The sequence below is a fragment of the Mus pahari genome, unplaced genomic scaffold (assembly GCF_900095145.1).
Source record: "Mus pahari unplaced genomic scaffold, PAHARI_EIJ_v1.1 scaffold_10664_1, whole genome shotgun sequence".
NCBI lineage: Eukaryota > Metazoa > Chordata > Mammalia > Rodentia > Muridae > Mus > Mus pahari.
In genome coordinates, this window is record NW_018392204.1 from 8,830 (window position 1) to 32,082 (window position 23,253).

The 23,253-nt window shown below is 39.9% G+C and overlaps 1 gene segment (V, D, J or C); it reads left to right on the forward strand.

The window, feature by feature from the left end:
* Window positions 1-21,261: 21,261 nt before the first annotated feature.
* On the forward strand, window positions 21,262-22,591 carry LOC110314879. The segment is given in 3 exon segments: window positions 21,262-21,304; window positions 21,695-21,997; window positions 22,536-22,591. Coding segments are annotated over 3 exon segments (402 nt in total).
* Window positions 22,592-23,253: the final 662 nt, after the last annotated feature.

A 23,253-nucleotide genomic window follows, 5' to 3' on the forward strand; every position in this document is an offset into this window, starting at 1 on the left:
AATGGGTAATCAAAAACCCGTGGGGTGCAAGAGCTGAGGACTCAAATGCCTTCTATTTATGCATGTGCAAGGGCTGTTTGAGAGTGTTGAGTGTCACTCGTCCCAGTGCAATAGGCAGCAAGGCCTGTGGGGTGCAGGAGCTAACAACTCAACAGGTCATACTATTCTATAGGCAGTGACAATCAGACTTTTGAGGAGGCACTGATAAGAGCGAAGCACCTTACTGCGTGCAATGGGATCAAGCCCAGCAGGTGCAAAGGCTGCTTCAGGCACTAGACACCCAATCCTGGTGCAATGTCACAAGGGACTCAAGGTGCAGGGGCTGTCTAGGTACCACTGTGTATCAGTCCTTGAGCATAGATAACCAAATCTCAGGGGAGGCCCCTTGTTCAATGGCCACAAGTGCTTGAGTGATAACNACCTTGTCACGTTTCTGTTGAGATCTGAGTTTGCAAACCAACCAGAACACGAACACCAATCCATAGCACATAGCTGTGCCAAAAAGAACCACTCNCACCCACTCTTTAAAGTAGGAAAAGGNAGAGNTAATAGGTTCCACTCGGGTTCCCCAGAAGACCATCCCTCCCCAACCCTTGAGGAAGCTGAAGGTCCTCTGGATCATCTTCAACCACTGCTGAGCGATGGCAATCTCCACACGGATGTTCCTGTTTCATGGGACAAATTAGCTGCACAAGAAAAATTCTGAAACTGCACAGAGGTTACANTTAGCATTATGATTTGAATATATGGAAGAATCCAGTTTTCAGCTGAGAGTTAACAAGGGAATTGAACGTTAATAAGGAGTTGAGCCAGCTGCTTTGATTTAAGTGGTAATGAGGGCAGCTGGCCCAAACATGGGTCAGGTTCTCCACCGTCAGACAACCCATCCAAATTTTCCTCCTCACTCTATTCTCCAGCCTCTCCTCTCCTCTGCTGGCTTCTCGCCCGCACCCTTCTGCCTCTGCTGCATGAGCCCCCACAACATCGTTGTCTCACAGGAGCTGCAGTAGTTGGCCTTGGGCGGCTGAGAAAGCAATCTCTTTTAAAATGCTCAGCCTGGCAACAGGAAAACTTTAACTTGGTAGCATACTTTCCACTTTCGTCCACCAGGCAAAATTTAATCAAACTCAAAATTACTAATGGCTGCAAAGCCTCTAACTCCTTTACCGGATAAAGGCTTTTCTTTTTCGGGTTTTTCTCCTTTCCCCGTGTCTCTCCCAGGGTGTCCTTTCCCTTATCTCTCGCTTCTTCGGATCCAAGGTCCTTGGAAGGGCCTCTTTTCTTAGTTGCACCCCTCCTTCTTGAAGCTTCTAATCTTTCACCTCGCTCTGTTTCTGACATGCTATCCTGTAACTCCTCTAATGCCCCCTGTCCTGCTATTACCAATGGGTGGCATTTCTCATCCTCTAGGCACGATTTCACCAATTTAACCAAAAGAAAAAGAATGAGTGCTGTCAAGGCAGTAATGAGGGCTTCCACGGCGCCTTCTAACTGGGGAGAGAGATGAGAGAGATCAAGACCAAACATGCCTCTCAGAGCTTACCTTCATCCTGCAGTTCTGAATCCTCTCCGTGAGCAGAGGGTCTCCTCGGCGCCAGTGATGGTGAGGCGTTTTTCCCAGGGTTTTTGGCACCAGTTGTCCCGTGCTATTGTCTCACCAGCAAGAACGCACGNGGACACCAGGATCCTTCTGCAGCACAGCATTTATTGAATCTTGAAGAGGAAGACCACGAGGCCCCACGAGCGACTCCCTATATAGTCCCCAAGGCTGCGTGTCCACGTCTAATTGTTTGCTTACTCATGATCTCACTGTTACGCCCCAGGGCAGGCAAAGACTTGGCGTGAAACCCATTTGCACCTGCGCACATTGGTTGTTTACCTGAAATACACGGGCGGTGGCCAGTGGTAGCCAGCACCATCTTGTAATGGTGTTACGTGGCTTCCCACAATCTTGCATACTCAATAAAGTGCATTTCAGGAGAGACAGGGCTCTTTTACACAGAGAACCCTAGTTTCAGGAGTAAAAAAAAGTTTAAATGTGATTCATATTATAAACACAGACATGTTCTCTATTCACGTTTGCATTCTATAATGCACAAGGACTATTCTCATATCCTCAGCTTATGCAGAGAATTATAATTACTTCTAAATATTTATGTTGACATTCATTCTTTATAAATTTGTATACTAATACTATAAGCAAACATGTTTTAATATTTATTTATTTTATTTATATGAGTATAGTGTAGCTGTCAGACACACCAGAAGAGGGCATCAGATCCCATTACAGATGGTTGTGAGCCACCATGTGGTTCCTGAGTATTGAACTCAGGATCTCTGGAAGGGCAGTCAGTGCTCTTAACCACTGAGCCATCTCTCCAGACCATAATCAATCATTTTTAGTGTCTTTCATTATTCAATTCTTACTACATTTGGTGTATCTGTACTACTCTTCAGATACAAAAAGCTAGAGTGAACATTCTGTTCTTTTGTGTATTCTAAGGCATAAAATACCCAACAATTTCCCAATTGGTAATATATTTGCCTGTGCTTTATAGACAGCACATGGTAGTCAGATATCTTGTCTATAAGCTTTCATTTTTAGTGATTCATCATGAGTCATTATTGACTCTCATAGAAATGATTTCTAAGACACTATGTAGGAGATTGTGCCATTCTTCTAAATGTTTAGATGGACATGGACACAGCAAATAATGTAAACTGGTCTTTATCTTATGAAATATAATCAACTAGTTCAGGATGCAACTTAGCAGGTAAGAATGGTGGTGAATGTGGAGGTCATAAGGGAGAAGTAAAGAAGGAGGAAGAATGTAAAAAAGAGAAAATAAAATTGATTTTTTTCTTTATATCCCTTTACCTTACATATCAATCAAATCAATTTTGTTACAAAAGGAATTTTTAAATTTTTATTATTTTTAATTTTTTGTTTGTTTTATTTATTTACATTTCAAATGTTACCCCCTTTTCCAGTTTCTTCTCCTAAAACCTCATATCCCCTCCCCCTCCCCCTTCTTCTATGAGGGTTCTTCCCTACTCACCCACTCATTCCTGGTTCAACACCATAGCAATCTCCTACACTAGGTATCAAGCTTTCTTAGGACCAAGGTCCTCTCCTCTTATTGATGCCTGTCAAGGTCATCCTCTGCTACATATGGAGCTGGAGCCATGGGTCTTTCCATGCATACTCTTTGTTTGATGATTTAGTCCCTGGGAGCTCTGAGGTGGTGGTGGGGTGGTCTGGTTGGTTGACATTGTTATTCTTCCTATGGGGTTGCAAACTTCTTCAGAAAAGACATTTTTAATAAAAAAAAACAAAATTTTTCTTTTGTGTAAGAGATTTCAGAGTTAACACTGGCTATTTCTAAGGGGAACCTTATTGGTTACTGTTTACGGTGTACATCCCCTATGATCTCTAAGTCTAACAGCAATAGCTACACTAGATGAGACCTACTCTTGACAATAATTTTGTCTCAGTGAATATAATTGCAGTCTAGTATGTACTATGGCACTGATAGATGATGGCGGCAACCATAAAAGAAATGTAAATGCCCTATATTCTTTTGTAAATATCTTTTTATATTATATATTTCTAGAAATATAACTAAAGGTAAAATGGAAAGAATATAATGAAAGAAAAAAATAATATCTTGCTGAGATTGTATATACCTAACCTCTTATACTTCCCGTTTTTTTATAATTTCAGGATCCAGGAGTAGATGTGCTAACCCAGACTCCACTATGGGGAGCCATCACTCTTCTGTCAGCCTCTACTTAATGCAACATTGGTCACAATGTGCTGAATAGTATTGTAAATACACATATTTAAGGTATCCATCCAGTCAATTTTCTGGGGTCCCAGACAGACAGTAGCAGTAGGGTAAGGCAGATATTACATTCAAAATCAACAGGGAAAACCATAAGGATTTGTCAATTTATTATTACTTTCAAGGTACACACCTTCGTACCATGCTGGTACACTTCTAAGTACAAACATCTGGGATTGAGTAGGCATGCTGCCATCATGTGTATCTATGGAGGGCACCACAGCATGTCCTTCAGGTTCCTACAAAAAGTGAGAGTTGACTCATTCAGGAGGAGAGAGCAAAACTGCTATATTTTCCAAATTGTCTTGCAGTTACCTTGACTATTGCATAACCTAAGCAACGGCAGAATGCAGAGGTGCCAAGTATGATTTAGAGCCACCAGGCTTGAAAGGAGTAGCAGACTAGTAAGTCTTCTTAACCATACCCAATTTGCAATGCACAGATTAAAGTTATTCATGAATGAATTCAAGTAAATTATGTAGTTATGAAACATGGCACATGTAACATATATTTCAAATATTACTGTCTCTCTCTGTCTCTCTGTCTGTCTCTGTCTCTGTCTCTGTCTCTGTCTCTGTCTCTCTCTGTCTCTCTCTGTCTCTCTCTCTCTCTCTCTCTCTCTCTCTCTCTCTCTCTGTGTGTGTGTTTGTGATAGCATGCACGTGGAGTCCAGAGGATAAATGGTTTTTACAACACTGAAGAATCATGTGTCAGTCGAGAATGGAGGGATCAAGAACACAAATACCAAGATGTTCTCCAGCTCAATGCTTCTTTTCTATGTCTAAAACAGAATTCAAAGATCTGAACATTTCTGAAAGGAATTGCTATAAATTCTTTAACATACCTTTCCTGCCATTTCTTCAGCAGATGTTACTCAATGTTGTTTTAGCAACAGCCAAATAATACCATTTGCTTTTTTCTCCTGACTTTTACAAGCATGTTATTATCCCTTCAAAGTCTATTGTGTGAACTTATACTGTTTATGAAATTCAGATCTGCAAACAGATCTGTACTACAAAATACTTCTGTGTCAGGACACTGTTTGTGAGGTTTTGATCCTGACTAATCTGCCTTGAGATGAATTGGTAATTACCACTGAATATTGCAGACAGTAGTACATCTGACTGAATTCCTGGAATAATATATACTCAGGCAATTTATCTAATTCAGTGAAGCAATAACTCATATACTGGGAAAATATTTGCACATAAGTGTTAAGACAGGCCTAGTCTTCAACTTCAAAGTATACACAAACTGAAAACAAGTCAATGGCAAGAAAACATAAATTTATTTTTAAAATGGGCAATTAATCTGAAGGGACATTTCTCAAAAGAGGACAAGCTGCTTCTTAAAGAACTGAAGATGACTTCCAGAATGCAACAGAGAGGTGCAAAGAGGTTAGAGTTAGTGCAGTAATGTAGGGGAAAATGGGGTGAGGGACATCAAGAAGCAGCAAAACTGTTTTTATTGGCAAACAGTGGTCATTTAAAACCTTACTATGGGACTGAGATAGTGGCTCAGTAATTAAGAACACTGACTGATCTTCCAGATGACCAGATTTAAACTCCCAGGATCTACATAGTAGCTCCCAATGATCTTCACATCTCATCTTCACTTCCAGGGAATGTGACACACTCTTGTAGTGTCTTCAGGGTACAAGGCATGTAAGTGCTGCTTTAGTCGTACACACACAACACATACACACATATATATAAAATTAGTATTAAAAATAAGAATTATTAAAATGCCAGTGTGACAGTGCACACATTTAGTCTCAAAACTCATGATTCAGAGAAAATTGTATCTCTGTGAGTTACAGTTTATCGAGTGTTATATAGTGAGACCCTGTTTTATAAACAATATTTTATAAAGGCCTACACTCTAGGCTATGCACCACTGGCAGTCAGAAGACACCAAGAGATCTGCTTGACTCATGGCCTGCCCTGAGAGAGTGCCACAACAATGTGCAAAGATTTGGTAGAGAGTGAGCGAGAAAGAGAATTAGATCAGTTTTAATACTATGAAGGAAGGTAGAACTGGAGATATGAGCATGGAAAACAGCCTGATGTGAATATCCTGCCCTGGCACCTGAGACCATGTTGATGTCTTGGCTGAGGGCCATGTTTGGGTCAGTGACCATACAACATAAGGGACTTGTGTCAGTGTCGATGACCCAGATTATAAGCAAAAACTACGTGGACATCTTGTTATGGGCTGCCACCTCAGACTACTAATGTCTAAGGGCTTCACTTAGTCCCAGAAGCACTGTAGAGTTGGTTAGGGTGATGGGGAAAATGGATAGCAATCTTGAGGGCATGATCAAGGTAGAGCTGTCCCTCTGTCTCCTCTGCTATGAAAGGGCTTGGCCATTGAGAGATGTAAAAACAAACCTGGGATTCCATCTCACATCAGTCAGAATGTCTAAGATCAAAACTCAGGTGACAGAAGTTGCTGGCGAGGATGTGAAAAAGAGGAACACTCCTTCATTGTTGATGGGATAGCAAGCTGGTATAATCATTCTGGAAATCAGTTTAGCAATTCCTCAGAAAATTGGACACTGTATTACCTGAGGACCCAGCTATACCACTCATGGGCATATACCCAAAAGATACTCTAATATATAACAAGGACACATTCTCCACTGTTTTCATAGCAGCCTTATTTATAATAGCCAGAAACTGGAGAGAACCCAGTTGTTCGTCAAAAGAGGAATGGATACAGAAAATGTGGTATATTTACACAATGGAGTACTACTCAGTTATTAAAAACAATGACTTCATGAAATTCTTAGGCAAATAGGTTGAACTAGAAAATATCATCCCAAGTGAGATAACCCAATCACAAAAGAACACACATGGTATGCACTCATTGATATTAGCCCCAAAGCTAGGAATACCCAAGATATAACTCACAGACCACATGAAGCTCAAGAAGAAGGAAGATCAAACTATGGGTGCTTCAGTGCTTCTTTGAAGGGGGAACAAAATACTCATGTGAGCAAATATGGAGGCAAAGTATAGAGCAGAGACTGAAGGAAAGGTCATCCAGAGACTGCAACACTTGGGTATCCATCTCATATACAGTCACTGAATTCAGACACTCTTTTGGATGCCAACAAGTGCTTGCTGACAGGAGCTTGATATAACTGTCTGCTGAAAGTCTCTGACAGAGCCGGACAAGTACACAGGTGGATGTTCACAGTCAACCATTGATTGGACTGAGCACAGAGTCCCCAATGGAGAAAGGACTGAAGGAGCTGAAGGGGTTTGCAACCCCATTAGAAGAACAATATCAACAAACCAAACACTCCCCAGGAACTAATTCACCAACCAGGGACTAATTCACCAACCAGGGAGTACACATGGAGTGAGTGACTCATGGCTCCAGTTACATGTATAGCAGAGGATGGCCTTGCAGGGTATCAATGGGAGGGGAGGCCCTTGGTCCTGTGAAGGCATAATGCCCTATTATACATGAATGCCAGGTGGGAAGGTGTGAGTGGGTGGGGGAACCCCCTCATAGAAGCAGGGGGAGGGGGATGGGTTAGGGGGTTTCAAGACAGAGGGGAGACCAGGTAAGGGGATAACATTTGAAATGTAAATAATGAAAATATACAATAAAAAAGGAGAGATGTATGTTTTCCTCTTGCCCATTCCACCTTTAGCAGTAGAGAGAGCTGGCTCCAAGGTCATGAGAGCCATAGTGCTAATTCCATTCCTCACCAGCTTTAGCAAACAGAAGTAGGTCCTCCCAGGTCACCTGGGAGCTGGACCTAGTTGTGCGAGCATAGTTGAGCTGGCCCTTTGGACATGAAAGCAAGACAGTAGGTCCCAGTCTTTGACTTCTATGGCAATGGATGAACTAACCAGTGCTGGAAAGCTCACCCTGGTCCTATGGGTACAGGAAAACTGGCAGATAGAGCAATTCAGCTACCAATCAGGTCTAGAACAAGGGCTTTGAGTTGGCCCATCCTAACATTTTCTCCATCTCAGAACTGCTAGAGTTCTGAGACTGGTCCTTTCCATCAAAGGTGCAAGATTTCCATGATATAGGGTAACAACAGAATAGTTGAGTGGAGTCCTAGTGAGGATCAAGTATTTATAATATAGCAGAAGTCAGTGGCCTGGAACCAAACGAATTACTCAATGCAATGAACATTTGCAAGTAAAGATGTATAGAAAAAAAAGAATATACTGTGTGATACACAATAACACCCTGCTGCTTCCACAAAAAGCATTTTTAAATTTTTACTTCTTATATTTTCAAGGAAGGGTTGCAATACCAGAAGGTAGATACAAAATTGTGGGGAGAGGAATTGTGATTCATGATTTGAAATTTCCAAAGAAACAAAAAAAAGTTTAAAAATATACATCAAGACCAGACTGAAAATATCAAGTAAAAGTTTACAAAGTCATTTGTGATGTGTATTTTCTCTGCTCCCCAAAATTCCCAGCCTATGATAATCATACTTTATTATGCAATCTAGTGACAGAAATTCCTGCTTTTTTCAAACAATAAACAAAAAATTACAATTAGACAGATTTTCACTCAAAAATGCTATTAAGTTATGAACACATATTGTTCAGTAAAGGCTTCAGAATTTGAATCTCAGAAACTTTTTTTTCAATTACTTGACCTTGAATATGGTACAAATAGTATTTAAATCTTCCAACTCTGAATCACTTCATAGCTTATTAAATCTGCCTCTTTTAGTCCTATAACTAAGTCATAGTAATTCTATTAATCTAACCAAGTATTAGACTAAGTAACAACTGTCTAGCCAGAATGACACATGTCTTTTTATAACTACATTCTTATTTTTCAGTCTTAATGTGTCAACCATCTTGGGGAAAATGGCCCTTAGAAAGTGAGGCAACCCAATCACAAAAGAAGTCACTAGATATGCACTCACTGATAAGGGATATTAGCCCAGAAACTTAGAATACCAAAGATATACAGTTCTGTTCTCCAGTAATGGGCTTAAGAGGTTGAAAGTGTGAAGAGATAAAAAGGGGTGACAACTCTGACAGGTTCCAAAGCCAAAAGTCCAGGTGAATGCTAGAGACTCTCTGCGCTCCCTCCACATACATATTTTATATGGAGCACGTTTAGAGTATAAATGAAAGTCATGAACACATTAAGTAGAAAAAAATATAGGAAGGAAAGTCATTTCATTGTGTCATTTGTACATAACCACTTATTTCTCTTTTTGCAGGAGCCACTGGGGATATTGTGATGACACAACCTGCACTCTACAATCCTGTCACACTTGGAGAGTCAGCCTCCATCTCCTGCAGGTCTAGTAAGAGTCTCCTACATAGTAATGGCATCACTTATTTGTATTGGTACCTGCAGAGGCCAGGAGAGACTCCTCAGCAAATTGTATATCGGGTGTCCAACCTTGCCTCAGGAGTCCCAGACAGGTTCAGTGGCAGTGGGTCAGGAACAGATTTCACTCTGAAGATCAGCAGAGTGGAAGGTGCGGATATGGGTGTTTATTACTGTATGCAAGCTCTAGAACACCCTCCCACAGTGATACAGCCCTGAACAAAAACACTCCTGCTTCAGTTGACAAAGCTGCCTGGTAAGTTCCTTGTTGTGGGTGTAACATGGCAAAGTGAATATATTTTTAAGAGATACTTGTTTTCCTCTGAATTTCAGCTAATGAAAAATGAATTCCTAGGAAAGGGAATAATCCATGAGTGTTCATGTTGGGAGAAGAGGCAGCAACTTCTCTGCAGTGATAATATTTCATAAAATGCCTTACTGTATGAGAAAAAGCACTCACTTATGGTCAGTAGTAGGTAGGACAGCACCTTGACCAAGACCATGCCAATATGCATATCATTGGCCTTAAATTTTATCTTCAGTCTCATTTCAGGACTATACAACCTCTCTGGATATATTTGTTCCACATCAAAATGTATCCATATTGAATAATTTTTTTCTGACTCTTACTTTCATATAAGCTTATTGATAACATACATTCCAGGCTGAGGAACCAGTTGTTGATTCCATGTTATGTACTAATAGAAATTTATGTGAGACTTAGTAAGAAATAGATGTTGAAAGACTCAAAATGTGAATATCTGAATCCTTAGAACAAATGGAACCTATGAATTCAACAAGGAATTATTATTGAAAATATACACAGAATAGAATATATACCAAAATCAGTCAAAAGAAATCTAACAAATGGATCCAAAGTTTAGGGATGAAACAAACAGACAGTTCTCAATAGATAAAATGCAAGTCAACAATTAACAAGCACTGACTCTTATGATCTTCATACCCCTCTTCTGTAATGGTCCCTGAGCCTTGGAAATGACAGGTAGTACAAATGCCCCATTTTAGGCTGAGTACATCAATGACTTGTCAGTGGACTCATACATTTGTTACACTGTTGCTTAGTCACCATTCACTGTACAAAGAAACTTCTTTAATGAGGTCTGAAAGGTATAATAATCTATATAGAGAGAAATATAAATTTGGAAGATAGTTTGATACTGAGTCCATTTAGGAAAATAATAGTAGTAAGTTGAATCTTGGGTGCTATGAACTTTTTGTTTTGGGTCAGATTTGCAGCACTGTTCATGTCTTGCTTACTGTAGGTAAGTAAGGAATTAAACCTAATTTTGAAAAGCTGTTGGATAACCCATAACATCTGTGTCAATCTTAGTCACATGATCAAATCTTACATCTTGCTTGCAAAGTCATTATTGCAGTTCACAGGGCTCATAGCAGCTGTATAATACTGCTCATTATTTTTCTCCTTAGCCACTTATATAACACTCCTTGGAACTATGAAAACTACCCACCAGTATTTCCCTTGTCTCTACTTAATAGTGACTTGATTTTTTACATTCTTTGACAAATGTGTGTGGTAATATATAAATAGCATTTCACTATAAAATTCTGCTTGGGAACTCTCTTAATTTGGATACTAGAGTTGTGATAAATGTTGTGACTGCAAACAATTAAAAATGAGTGGGTTAGAATCCATGATGGTGTAGAGAAGGCATGCTTGCTAGAGGAACAGCTGAGAGCACACATCTTAACTGCATACAAAAAGTCAAAAACAAATAAGGAATTGTGTGTTGCTTTGAGATTTCAAACTTACGCCTAAATATGTGCTTCTTTTATCAAGGACACACCTCCAACTGGTACAGTGACAGCAACTGGAGAGCAACTATGATGGTTTGTATATGCTTTGCCCAGAGAGTAGCACTATAGGAAGTATGGCCTTGTTGGAGTGGGCATGGGCTTTTAAGACCCTCATTCTAGCTGCCTGGAAGTCAGTCTTCCACTAGCAGCCTTCAGATGAAGATGTAGATCTCTTAGCTCTGCCTGTACAATGTCTCCCTAGATGCTGCCATGCTTCCACCTCGATGATAATGGACTGAACCCCAGATGTTGTCCTTCATATGACTTGACTTGGTCAAGGTGTCTGCTCACAGCAGTAAATCTCTAAGAAATCAAATTTTCAAATAATTGAATTTCTGGAGTGTATTCTCATCTAAGCCATCACAGCAATCAAGAACAATGATAATTACATGTATTTTGGGGATCATGTATTTTGGGGATCCTCAGTATACTTCTCATCAACATCTTGAAGGAAAAGAATATAGTCCGGGCATGGGGATATTTATTTGGCTACTGAAAGCGTTTGGTTTCAGTATTATGCCCTATGCAGTCCATGTCTATTTAAGCTCTCTTATATTAGTAAATCAATATATATGAAAATTATCAAACAATAGATTATTTTATGGCTGTTTACAACGTATGTTTTTTCTATTCTTTAATGGATGTTTTATTTATTTACATTTCAAATGTTATCCCTTTTCTTGGTTTCCCCTCCTGAACTGCTCTCTCTCATTCCCCCTCCCCCTGTTTCCATGAGGGTCCTCCCTGAACAACCCCAACACTCCTGACTACCTGACCTGGCATTTTACTACACTGTGGCATCAAGCCTTTACAGGACTAAGGGTCTCCCATTGACACCCACCAAGGCCATCCTCTGCTATATATGTGGCTGGGGCCAAGGGTTGATTCATGTATATGCTCTTTGGTTGGTGGTTTTGTTCCTGGGAGCTCTGGGGGATCTGCTTGATTGAAATTGTTCTTCCTATGGGGTTGCAAACCCCTTCAGCTTTCTTAGTCTTTTCTCTGTCTCCTCCTTTGCAGAACCTGTGCTCAGTCTAATCATTGGTTGGCTTCTAGCATCCACCTCTATTGGTCAGGCTCTGGCAGAGCCTCTCAGGGTATAGGTATATCAGGCTCCTGTCAGCAAGCATTTCTTGGCAGCCACAGTAGTGTCTGTGTTTGGTGACTGTATATGGGATGGATCCTGAGGTGGGGCAGCCTATGGATGACCTTTCCTTCAGTCTCTTCCCCATACTTTGTCTCTATATTTCTCCCTATGAGTATCCGCCCACCCTCCCCCATTTACAACATTTTTAATGTTACTTTAATGTTAATTTTCCTTTCCACAATCACCTCCTCAACACCATTAGGATCATTCCTTCCCTTCCTTACTCTGACAGTTCCTTCTAGTTTCTCAGATTCAACAACTACTCCAAATTAAGCACACAACTTTATAGGTTACCTTGAGCAATACAATTTTTTCCACCTACATCCTTTACCTGGAAAATTTTACAATGTCTCTCTTTTTATTTATATCTGAATAAAGAAATATATTTCAAAAATTAGTAAAATAAAAGTATCCTAATGGCAGGAAATTGGAGGCAATTACAGATAATCATATTACTTAAATTAAGTGAACACCATCCTTTGTGGTTCTAGCTTCAGCCTCTCTTTCCAGTGTGCCAGGATACATCCAGGCCACTTGCTTGAAGAGGTCAGGAAATAGTCTGGAATGGCTTGGGTTAGCAATCTACCACATCCTTCTAGGGCATCAGATGCTGCTCCCCACCTGGCCTGGAGATGGTGAAGCACAGTCCAGGACGAATAGGGATCACTTCACTCAAGTCCAGCTGGAAATGCTGAAAAGTGCTATAGCTCTTACAAAAGGAATAAAGAGGATCAGGCAGTTGGGGCTGGGCTGGGATCCTGGTCACATGGTGGGTATGGTGGCAGTGGTGATGTCCCAGGCCTTCATTCTGATGAGAACCTCTACAAGACATATGAGCATCACCAAGCAGGTGAGTCCAAAAGTCGAGTGATGAGTGGTTGGGGGGGGGGTTTGGAGGTAGTTCTTAAGTATTATAGCTCAGTAAAATCAGCCAGTCTCTGATGATCCTTGGGGAAATAGCTTGTGTGCTTTATTAGATGTGGACTGGGATGCTAAGAACCTTGGGGAGTGGAATGGGATTTGTGAACTAAATTTGTTCTATTGCTCCAGTCTGTTCTATTTGCATGGATAAGAATTCCAGGATGTCCCAGAGCTCATGTCTCTATCTGCATATGTAGCAGAAGATGGCCTAGTCAGCCATCATTGGGAAGAGAGGTCCCTTGGTCTTGCAAGCATTATATGCCCCAGTACAGGGGAAGGCCAGGGCCAAGAAGTGGGAGTGAGTGGGTAGGGAAGTAGTGTGGTCGGAGGGTATAGGGGACTCTTGGGATAGCAATTGAAATGTCAATGAAGAAAATATCTAATAAAACAATTTTTAAAAAAATGTCTACTCTGGGTTCCAAGCTAAAATGGTTTATCAGATTAGCTATAGAAGTTTATAATAAGTTTTAAAATCTTATACTTTCATATACCTTTGTAAAATGGATGTGAAGCGGAATTCCACTACTGAAATAAAAAATTTCATTTCTCTTAAAAAAACTTCTAGGTTGTGTGCAATTTGATTGACAGTCTGTGACTACCTAGTTGTAGGGTCTTGTGTTACATGCTCAGAAGCAGGCCAGGAAACATGGAGAGAGTTCCCTTCCTGCAGGACTCAAGATTTGAGATTTCTGGAGTTTGAACATGTTTGACCTCACCAGTTCCATGACAGTTTCTCTGTTGGTATGGTCAATATGCCCCACAATCCACACCTTCACATTTAACTCTCCCTATTCATCAGTCTCTTTTCCTATTCATATCACCTCTGTTTTTGTTAGGGTTTTACTGCTGTGAACAGACACCATGACCAATGCAACATTTAAATATTTAAAGGACAACATTTACTTGTGTTGACTTACAGGTTCAGAGGTTCAGTCCATCATGATCAAGAAAAGGGAGCATGGCAGTGTCTAGGCAAGCATGGTGCAGGCAGAGCTGAAAGTACAATATCTTCATTTAAACGCTGATAGTGGAAGACTGTCTTCCAGGCATTTAGGATGAGTGTCTTAAGCACATGCCCACAGTGACACGTCTACTGCAATGAGGCCTCCAAACAGTGACACTCCCTGGACCAAGCATATAAAAACCATCACAGCCTCTGTACTATCTCCCCCCTTCTCATCCTTCAACTCCAATGATCCTTTCTATTTTTTGGATTCAACAAACTACTCAAATTAAGCACACGACTCTAAAGGTTACCCTAACCAATACAAACTCCTCCTAGCTATACTCATTTACATGAAAATTTTATAATTTCTTTTTCCTTTATATCTTAATTACATTATATCTTAAATTACTTGGATTAAGTGATATCAGAATGATAGCTAACACATGGTTATTTCTCGTTTGTGTTTGTTAGATTCTATATAATCATATTTGTGTTTCTCTGACATGAACTAGAAATGAAACTTTTTAAATGAATAAACTTAAATGTTTGGGTGTGGTGTTGTGGTTTCAGAGGACACTGAGATGAATAGCAGAAAACCAAGGGATCTACTATAAGAATTCTTAATGTTGTGGACATAAAAAACAAAGGAATTTGCATGATAGGGCACTGAAGGGAGAGTTTTGTCCCTAGAGGAAAAGACAGACATCATGCTAGGGTCTCTGCAGGAAAACAGAGTTCACAGGAGAGAATTGGGACCTGTTTCTCAAGACTGGGAGATGCACAGCAAGAGCCCTCGGCCAAGTTCTCTGATTACAATACGAAGAAAAATGTGGGGACCAGGAAGTTCTTTGTACCAGTACCTGGGAAGAGCACCTTTGCATATTATCTTATTTACCAGGTGAGAGCTCCCACTTTCAAAGTTTCTGTAGGCCACCTGCCAGTTGCCATGAGAGTTGGGGAGATGTTATAAATCTGCTACTTCATTCAAACATCATACTTATCTGTGAAAGAGACTAATGAGAAAAGGAAGAAAAGGTATTATGTAGGACATACAGGATAAACTATCCTCACGGATGATGTAGACGTGCTAGAAAATTTAGCAAATATCTTTAAATATGGTTTGGTCTCTGCTATTGTCAGATTTTATTCTGCATCCTATTCTTTAAATAGTCTTATATTTGACTTTATGCATCTCATAGAGTAACTTTTCCTGAGATTTGTTGACCATTTCCATAAATCTTGGGAGCAAAGATATAAGAAACCTTCCTAAACTTGAGTTCATGATTTTACTGTATAAAATCATGAATATATGAAGATGAGAGGGTGCGTGCTTTGTACTTTTGTAGCTTAAGGAGAGATCCAAGTCAATTTCTGTTACCCTTTCTAATCATTGTTCTATACATAGGTCTCTGACAATGTCTTAGAAAGCTATGGCCTGTGTACCCACTGCCTATTCACTAATCCAGAATTTTACACAGTCCTTTTTGTCCAGTGCTGAAAAGAGAAGACATTTTACCTATTTTTCCTCACAAATTTACTCCTTACCTATGCTTGGCTCTTCTCAAACATCTACATATATCTGTAAATTTCAGATATATGACAGAAATTTGCATCCATGCAAGTCTAAGATCAAATCTCTGTTATATACTTGAATGACTACCAATGGCTCTTCAGTTCAAATAATAATATAGAAGCCTCCAGCCATGTTCCTGGGATTGGAACTGTTCTGGATGGCAGCGAAGAACAGGAGGTATGAGCTAGAAGAATAAAGAAGAAGGAACAAGTGCATAATGGGAGAATGCATTTATGACCCCCCGAGAATGTCACATAGTTTGCTAACTGTAGGGTCTCACTCTCCAATTCTAATAAGCTTTCTTTCAAGCCTATTTTAAAATTATTGTTTGAAAAAGACTTTGAAATCAGAGGAGAGAACACTAAATTCCCTAGTTATTTTCTCTTTCTGCACTCTACAATCCCCACTTCCCTACTAGTATGTTCTCATAGCCCACATCTACAGTATGCGGCTCTAGCATCACTAGGTACAAACGTCCTGTGAAATCACTGGGTTATCAAAATCCTAAGTGTTCCTTAAATTTGGAGTTTTAAAAAATTTTCAAAAGTTTATGGTATTAGAACTGAATGTCTTTTCCCAGAACATGATAATCTAAAGGGGGAAAATTCATATTTGGAAGATAGAATTGTAAAATTAAAATCAAATTAAATTTAGTTTTGGCGTCCTACTTATGCACAAAATATTTCATTGAAAATAGAAAAAAAAAGTGATTTTGTTTCAAGGAAAATGTGACATAATTGGGTAGGTTTTGTTAAGTGAGACCATAGTAGGTACATATTCTGACATTATTTAGTACTGTATGGGGCTCAGTACTGAAGTTGTTGGGAATGTGAATGGATTTGGGATTACACTATGAAACACTACAGAAACTGGTATTTATCCCTGGGAAAGAATCATAAGATTGATTCTTTGGATTTGAACATTATATTAACTGATATAAATGAAGATGCAGAATTAGAAGAGATGCCTTAGGTCAGATTCCAAGTAAATAGGGTGACCTGATAATTATGGGAAATAGTGTCACACTACAATGTGAACCAAATTTTAAATTATCTAGGAGACTATACATGAACAACTGAGGTTAATGTATTTTCATAACATATTTGAGTATTATTTAAGAGGAAACAGTCATTCAACAATGGCCATGTACTTAAGAAAAGTTCAGAATCAGAATATGCAATATAAGCTTAAGAAACCTGAAAGAGATATATACAATAGATATTCATAAAAAACATTCAGAAAGGCTCAGGGGGCTTGGCATTTGTCCACTCAGTGAAGGATGCTCATGCTATTTTAAAATGAAACCAAAGGCATTCCCCAGTAAGTTTCCTCTTCCTGGAAACTGCCAGAATCTATGTGCACACGTAAGTTCAACCAAATATAACATAGATGAATAAGAAAGAAGTTCAGGTCCTCTGTAAAAGAAAAATACTCTTGTGCGTTTATGTCATTTGCTTCTTATTACATTCATATCTCCCCAGTGTCATCCAAATCTGATACTTTAGGGGCTGGAGAAATGGCTTAGCAGATAAGAGTACTGTTTTGTCTTCCAGAGGTCCTGAGTTCAATCCCCAGCAACCTCATAGTGACTCATAACCATCTGTAGTGTGATCTGATTCTCTCTCTGGCATGTTGGTATTCATGCAGACAAGAAGTGAGAGTGGGTGGGTCGGGGAGCAGGGGAGGGGGGAATATAGGGAACTTTCGGGATAGCATTTGAAATGTAAATAAAGAAAATGTCTATTAAAAAATAAATCACTCATATACATTAAATTAATAAATAAGTATGAAACTCAAAGATGAAAGAGAAATCATTTCTCTCAGTCCCACCACAACCCACCCCCAGATGTGAGAAAGCACGTGAACAACATATTTGTTTTCCAAGTAAGTCTGGTATCCTAGTAATCCGTAGGTTTTCAGTCTGCAGGGGTTCCAAGAGGGCAACACATATAATCCTGTACCTGACATGCTTCTCTCTGGAATTTATGTTGTTCCAGTATATATTTTTCAGAATATTTCCAGAACTTAAAACAGACATGTGTTTTAGATGGGCTATAACAAAGTATTATTGAGAAAAGTAAACTGATACTCCTGCAGAAAGGGAAATCACAATATGCTACTAGGGGTTAGTTTGGATTTTAACTTACTTTCAGATGACTGAATTTGGTAAAAGTATTCAGTTCACAACAGATGGGAAGGTTCAAACTGTTTACATTTTTAAGTAAACCACTCTTTCAGAATTTGCATGTACTGAGAATTAATCATGTTATTTAATTACATTAATTAATGTAATAAAATACTGTTAATTAGCTTTTCTCATAGTAATTTAGTACAATGTTCTCACACAGAAATCACATGCTTACAGAGTAGAGCAGATTTTTTTTAAGTAAACAAGAGGAGGAACCTTATGTAGTTAGATATTAGAAATTTCCTATACTTTCATTTTCATTTTATTCTTTTTTATTGGCTATTTTATTTATTTACATTTCAAATGTTATCCCCCCTTCCCAGTTCCTCTCCACAAACTCCCTCTCTCCTCAGCTCTCCCCAGGACTCTATGGAGGTGCTTCCCTACTGGCCCACCAACATCCCCCTGTCAGCACCCCAGCATTCCCCTATGCTGGGTCATCAAGCCACCATTAGATCAAGGGGCTCCCCTCCCATTGATGGCAGTTAAAGCAGTCCTTTACTACATATTCATATGACAGCATGGGTGCCCATATGTGTACTTTTTGTTTGGTAGTTTGGTCCCTGGGAATTTTAGGCACCTGGTTGGTTGATATTCTTGTCCTTCCTATGGGTTTGCAAAACCCTTCAGCTCCTTCAGTCCTTGGTTTAACTTTTCTATTGGGGTCCCTGAGCTCAGTGTGATGTTAGGTTGCATGCATCCACTTCTGTATTGGTCAGGCCCTGGCAGAGCCTCTCAGGTGATAGCTATACCAGAATCCTGTCAGCAAGCATTTCTTGGTATGAGCAATAGTGTCTAGGTTTGGTGAGTGTAGATGGGATGGATCCCTAGGTGGTGCAGTCCCTGGATGGCCTTTCCTTCAGACTCTGCTCCACTCTTTGTTCCTGTATTTTCTTTTGACAGAAGAAATTCTGGGTTAATATTTTTGAGGTAGGTGCTCCCATCCCTCAACAGGGGTTTGTGCCTATCCATTAGTGTATTGGTCAGGCTTTAACTGCTGTGAACAGACACCATGGCCAAGGCAAGTCTTATAAAAAACAACATTTAATTACGGCTGGCTTGCAGGTTCAGAGGTTCAGTCTATTATCATCAGGGTAGGAACAAAGCAGCATCCAGACAGCCATAGTGCAGGATTAGCTGAGAATTCATCTTCTTCATCTGAAGGCTGCTAGTGGAAGATTGATTTCCAGGCAGCTAGGGTGAAGGTCTTAAAGCCCACACCCACAATGACACACCTATTCCAACAAGGCCACTCTTCCACATAATGCCACTCTCTAGGACAAGCATATTCAAATCTTGGCAACTGGATATAGTCTTTACAGGTCCTCTCTCCCCAATGTTTGGTATTTCAGCTAATCTCCCTGTTGGGTCTTGGAAACCTCTTGAGTCCCTGACATCTGGGACATTTTAGTGGCTACACATAATTCCCCTTCCCTCACTGCTACACACCACCTTTCAAATTCCTGGCCTTCTGAACTTCTCCCAGATCTCCTCCTGTATCTGAGCTCATCCCCCTTTCCTTCCCACCCTCTCTCCCTCTCAGATCCATCTTTCCCTCTAATTCCTGAGATTATTTTCTTCCTCCTTTTGAATATAATTGTAGCATCCACACTTTGGTGTAGTCTTCCTTCTTCTTGAATTTCCTATGGCCTATGAGTTGTACACTTTCAATTTCCTAATAAATCAAAATGGCTGGTGATAGATGACTGACAATGGCATTTAGTCTGTGGACACTGAAAAAAGCCAGACTCTGAGGATGAACAGTAAACTACAGCCTCATTATGTGTGCAGCAATTCTGCCTACAATAATTGTGGGATCATAACCTGTGCATTTAAATCCAGCCTGTACATTCTTGCAAGAGCATAAATGGGGAACATTTAGAAAAGGAGGTTTAAAAAGCTAAGTTTCAGCCTATGCTATTGGATCATTACTGAGATAATGAGGAAGAATTTTCCCTCCTGCGCCATGCTCCTGCGAACTGGGTAAAAATGGGGATAGAATACTTCTCATTAGGGTATACAAAAACTTAAGTCCTCAACACAAAAACGTTTTGAACTAGGTCAGGTTCTATATGTATTGTGAGAATCTCAGAGACCACTACACCACAGGTCTGCCAGGTGCTTCAGTGCCTGCTCTGCTGAGCTTGTATCTTACTGTTCTTAAAGGTACACAGCCAAAGAGGACCAGCAAATTATACTACAACAGAATAGGATTTCAGAGAAGATGGCAATTGTGAGGCAACTAGAAATTAAAATTATGCACAGAGCATTAGCTTTATTACATGGGCCCAATACCTTCCCCCTGTGGACAATCACGCAGTAGTATATTGGTGAGCTGTCAGAGAGAAGCTAGGAATGGTATTGAAGCTGCCTTTGCTTTTTCCCATACCTTTCCCCCTTCAAGGCACATGTGTGAGGAGTGAGCCCTGACTTCTGAACATGCCTGTCAACCAGGAAGCATGAGGTCCCCAGACTCAAATCTGCCTGCCTTGTTGAAAACTTACAGGATCTGAGTAGCAGAAAATATTCCCCTGTCTTTTCAAATAAGCAATTGACAGGGATTACTCTTTCTGGAACACTCTTCACATTATTAGTGGCCTCTCATTCTTAACAACCATCCTAACAATTTTTCAAACGGCTTTGTCTCAGTAGACTGAATAGAGCACATGCCACCTCTACTGTCTCACAGTAATAATCCTTTGGGCAAGAGGCCTAATTTTCCTGAATGTCTAATTTCTATTTAAAGAGAATTTTATTATCTTCTCTGAGGGCTGTATCCATCATGTTTGGTACCAGCTTTGGGGGTCCCTGCAAGTTTCATGGCTGGCAGAGAAAGCAACAATGTGTGGCAAGAAGATAACTTGGGTAAGAATGAAGTAGTTAGCTGATGGTATTTCAAGTGTCTAATGTCTGACATCAGGGCAGTATATTTTAGACGTACTTAAGTACAGAAAAACATTTGAAAACAAAACCTTTTATCTCAATTTCATTTGCACAATAAACCTAAGGCATGAATACATTGAAACTCTTTTGCAAAGGACATGTGACTTCTCCCCTAAGGGTGGATTAGTTTGACTGAGAAAGAAAACTAAATATTAAGGCCTAGCAAGGGAGATTCTGAGGAATCTGGGTGAGGCCTTATAGATAGAAAAGATCACCAGGTTACTGAATCTATTCCCACTATTCTGGGTGAAAACCAAGTGTATATTTTCTCCATTGAGGAGACACTATTATGTAACCGTCCTACTTTCTCCAGTGCTTATCTGTGAGCACTAGTGACCTCTGCAGTCTAGAAGAGGATTTGTTATTTTTGCAATCATGAGAAGCTGTCAAGGTATTTCCCTCTATCTTCACTGCACCACCAACCCAGGCCTTTGCATATGGTTCCCCAGGGAGGAGCCACCCCTGCCAGTTTTGGATAAAAAGGTTGGTTGACATCTTGCTGAGTGAAAGGTCTCCTCTGGCTGCCTCAACAAAATGAATTTGCCTGGTATGTTGCTGGTGCTGTTCTGGATTTCAGGTGAGGACAGAAGGAATTGAGAAAGGAGAATGGAGATGGAGCAGGAGCTCTGGGTCACACTGCTCACTTCATGTGTTGTGCCATGTGTGAGCAGACAGGAATTATCTTCCAGCATGGGGCTTGTTACGTGTATAGCTTCCAGAGGGAGGTTCCAGATGGGAGAGAACCTGTGCTATAATGAAGATTATGGCACAGATGGATAGGATGGTCTAATTTTGAATAAATGCACCTTGGGACTCCCATTTTTCTTTTTTTTTTTTTTTGGATGGGAATTTTAATATATAAAGATTGTATGTATAAAATATGTGTGTGTGTATATATGTATGTATAAAAAAATTACAAGATTGTTCATGAAGTTTTTTCATGACTCTGTACTTCTCTTTATTTCAGCTTCCAGAGGTGATGTTGTGATGACACAAACTCCAGTCTCCCTGCCTGTCAGCCTTGGAGATCAAGCCTCTATCTCTTGCAGGTCTAGTCAGAGCGTTGCACACAGTAATGGAAATACCTATTTGAAATGGTTACTGCAGAAGCCAGGCCAATCTCCTCGGCTCCTCATCTATGAGATTTCCAACCGATTTTCTGGGGTCCCAGACAGGTTCAGTGGCAGTGGTTCAGGGACAGATTTCACACTCAAGATCAGCAGAGTGGAGCTTGAGGATCTGGGTGTTTATTACTGCATCCAATCTACACATTCCCCTCCCACAGTGATACAGACCCTAACAAAAATGTCCTTGCTTGGGGTATCCCAGCTGTCAAATAAATTACTTATCTATGTGAGAGAGGGTGTTGAGGAACTACAGATTACAAGCTTAAGCTGAGGGCATGTACATCTTGGCTACAGCTCACTGGTCATTCTTTTTTGACTTCATTGACTTCAATAAAAAAGATATTGCATCCTCAGGAGAATAGTGAGCAGGTGCCCTTCCAGCAAGCAGCAATGGTGACAGTAAAGGTGAGTGTAAACCAACTCTGTTCCTATAGGCCTTGTCTGCTTGTGTTACTCAAAGTTATCCAGGAAAGCAGACAGAAAACTGAGAAGTATTCCTTTGTTAAGTTGTCTTACATACTAAATAATTGTTTCATTTGCCACATTTTAAACTTTTGATTTAAATTCCAGTGTATATATTTATTGTCTTACTTCTATATGTTTTCCATTTGCATGAAGTACATCCATAGACTCTGTAACTTTTACCAAATGCTTTTACCCAGAAAGTGTTTCTTTTCTGACATACTTTTCTCGGTGTGTCAAAAATAGAAGCAGAAAGTTCTAGGTTAACCTTATGATAAGGATCACTGCTGCAATTAGCACACTGCTAAACAGATAGACATGGCCGGATATGAAATTCACAGCTCACAAAAATGTATGCTTAATTTTTTCCTTTTTTGGTTTTTGAGACAGGGTTTCTCTGTGTAGCCCTGGCTGTCCTGGAACTCACTCTGTAGACCAGGCTGGCCTCAAACTCAGAAATCAGCCTGCCTCTGCCTCCCAAGTGCTAGGGTTAAAGGTGTGTGCTACCACGCCCGGCTGTATGATTACTTTCTTAATGCACTGGGGTTTGAAGGGCATCTTTTAGACATGTGAAATTTAGCAACCCAGCAGTACACTTTCAGTTTAATTTCATTATTATTTCTTTATGTTCTCATACTAAAATGCATGGTGTCTTCAGGAATAGGGATTTGTGACCTCCTTCTGGTCTGTCAATCAAAAAAACTGACAATAACATGTAGTGTTTTGTGGCTTTGGGTCCATCATATCTTTTTAACTTCCAAACTTTACAGACCCAGATAAATGATTAAAATTTTACCACTTATAGTTAGGATCTACTTATCAAAGTGAACACATGGCATTGATCTTTGTCACTCAGTATTAATTTTCTGATAGTTCTAGACATTTTCTTACAAATTTTCTCATTTCAGTTTTCTTTGTAGTGGAATAAAATTCCACT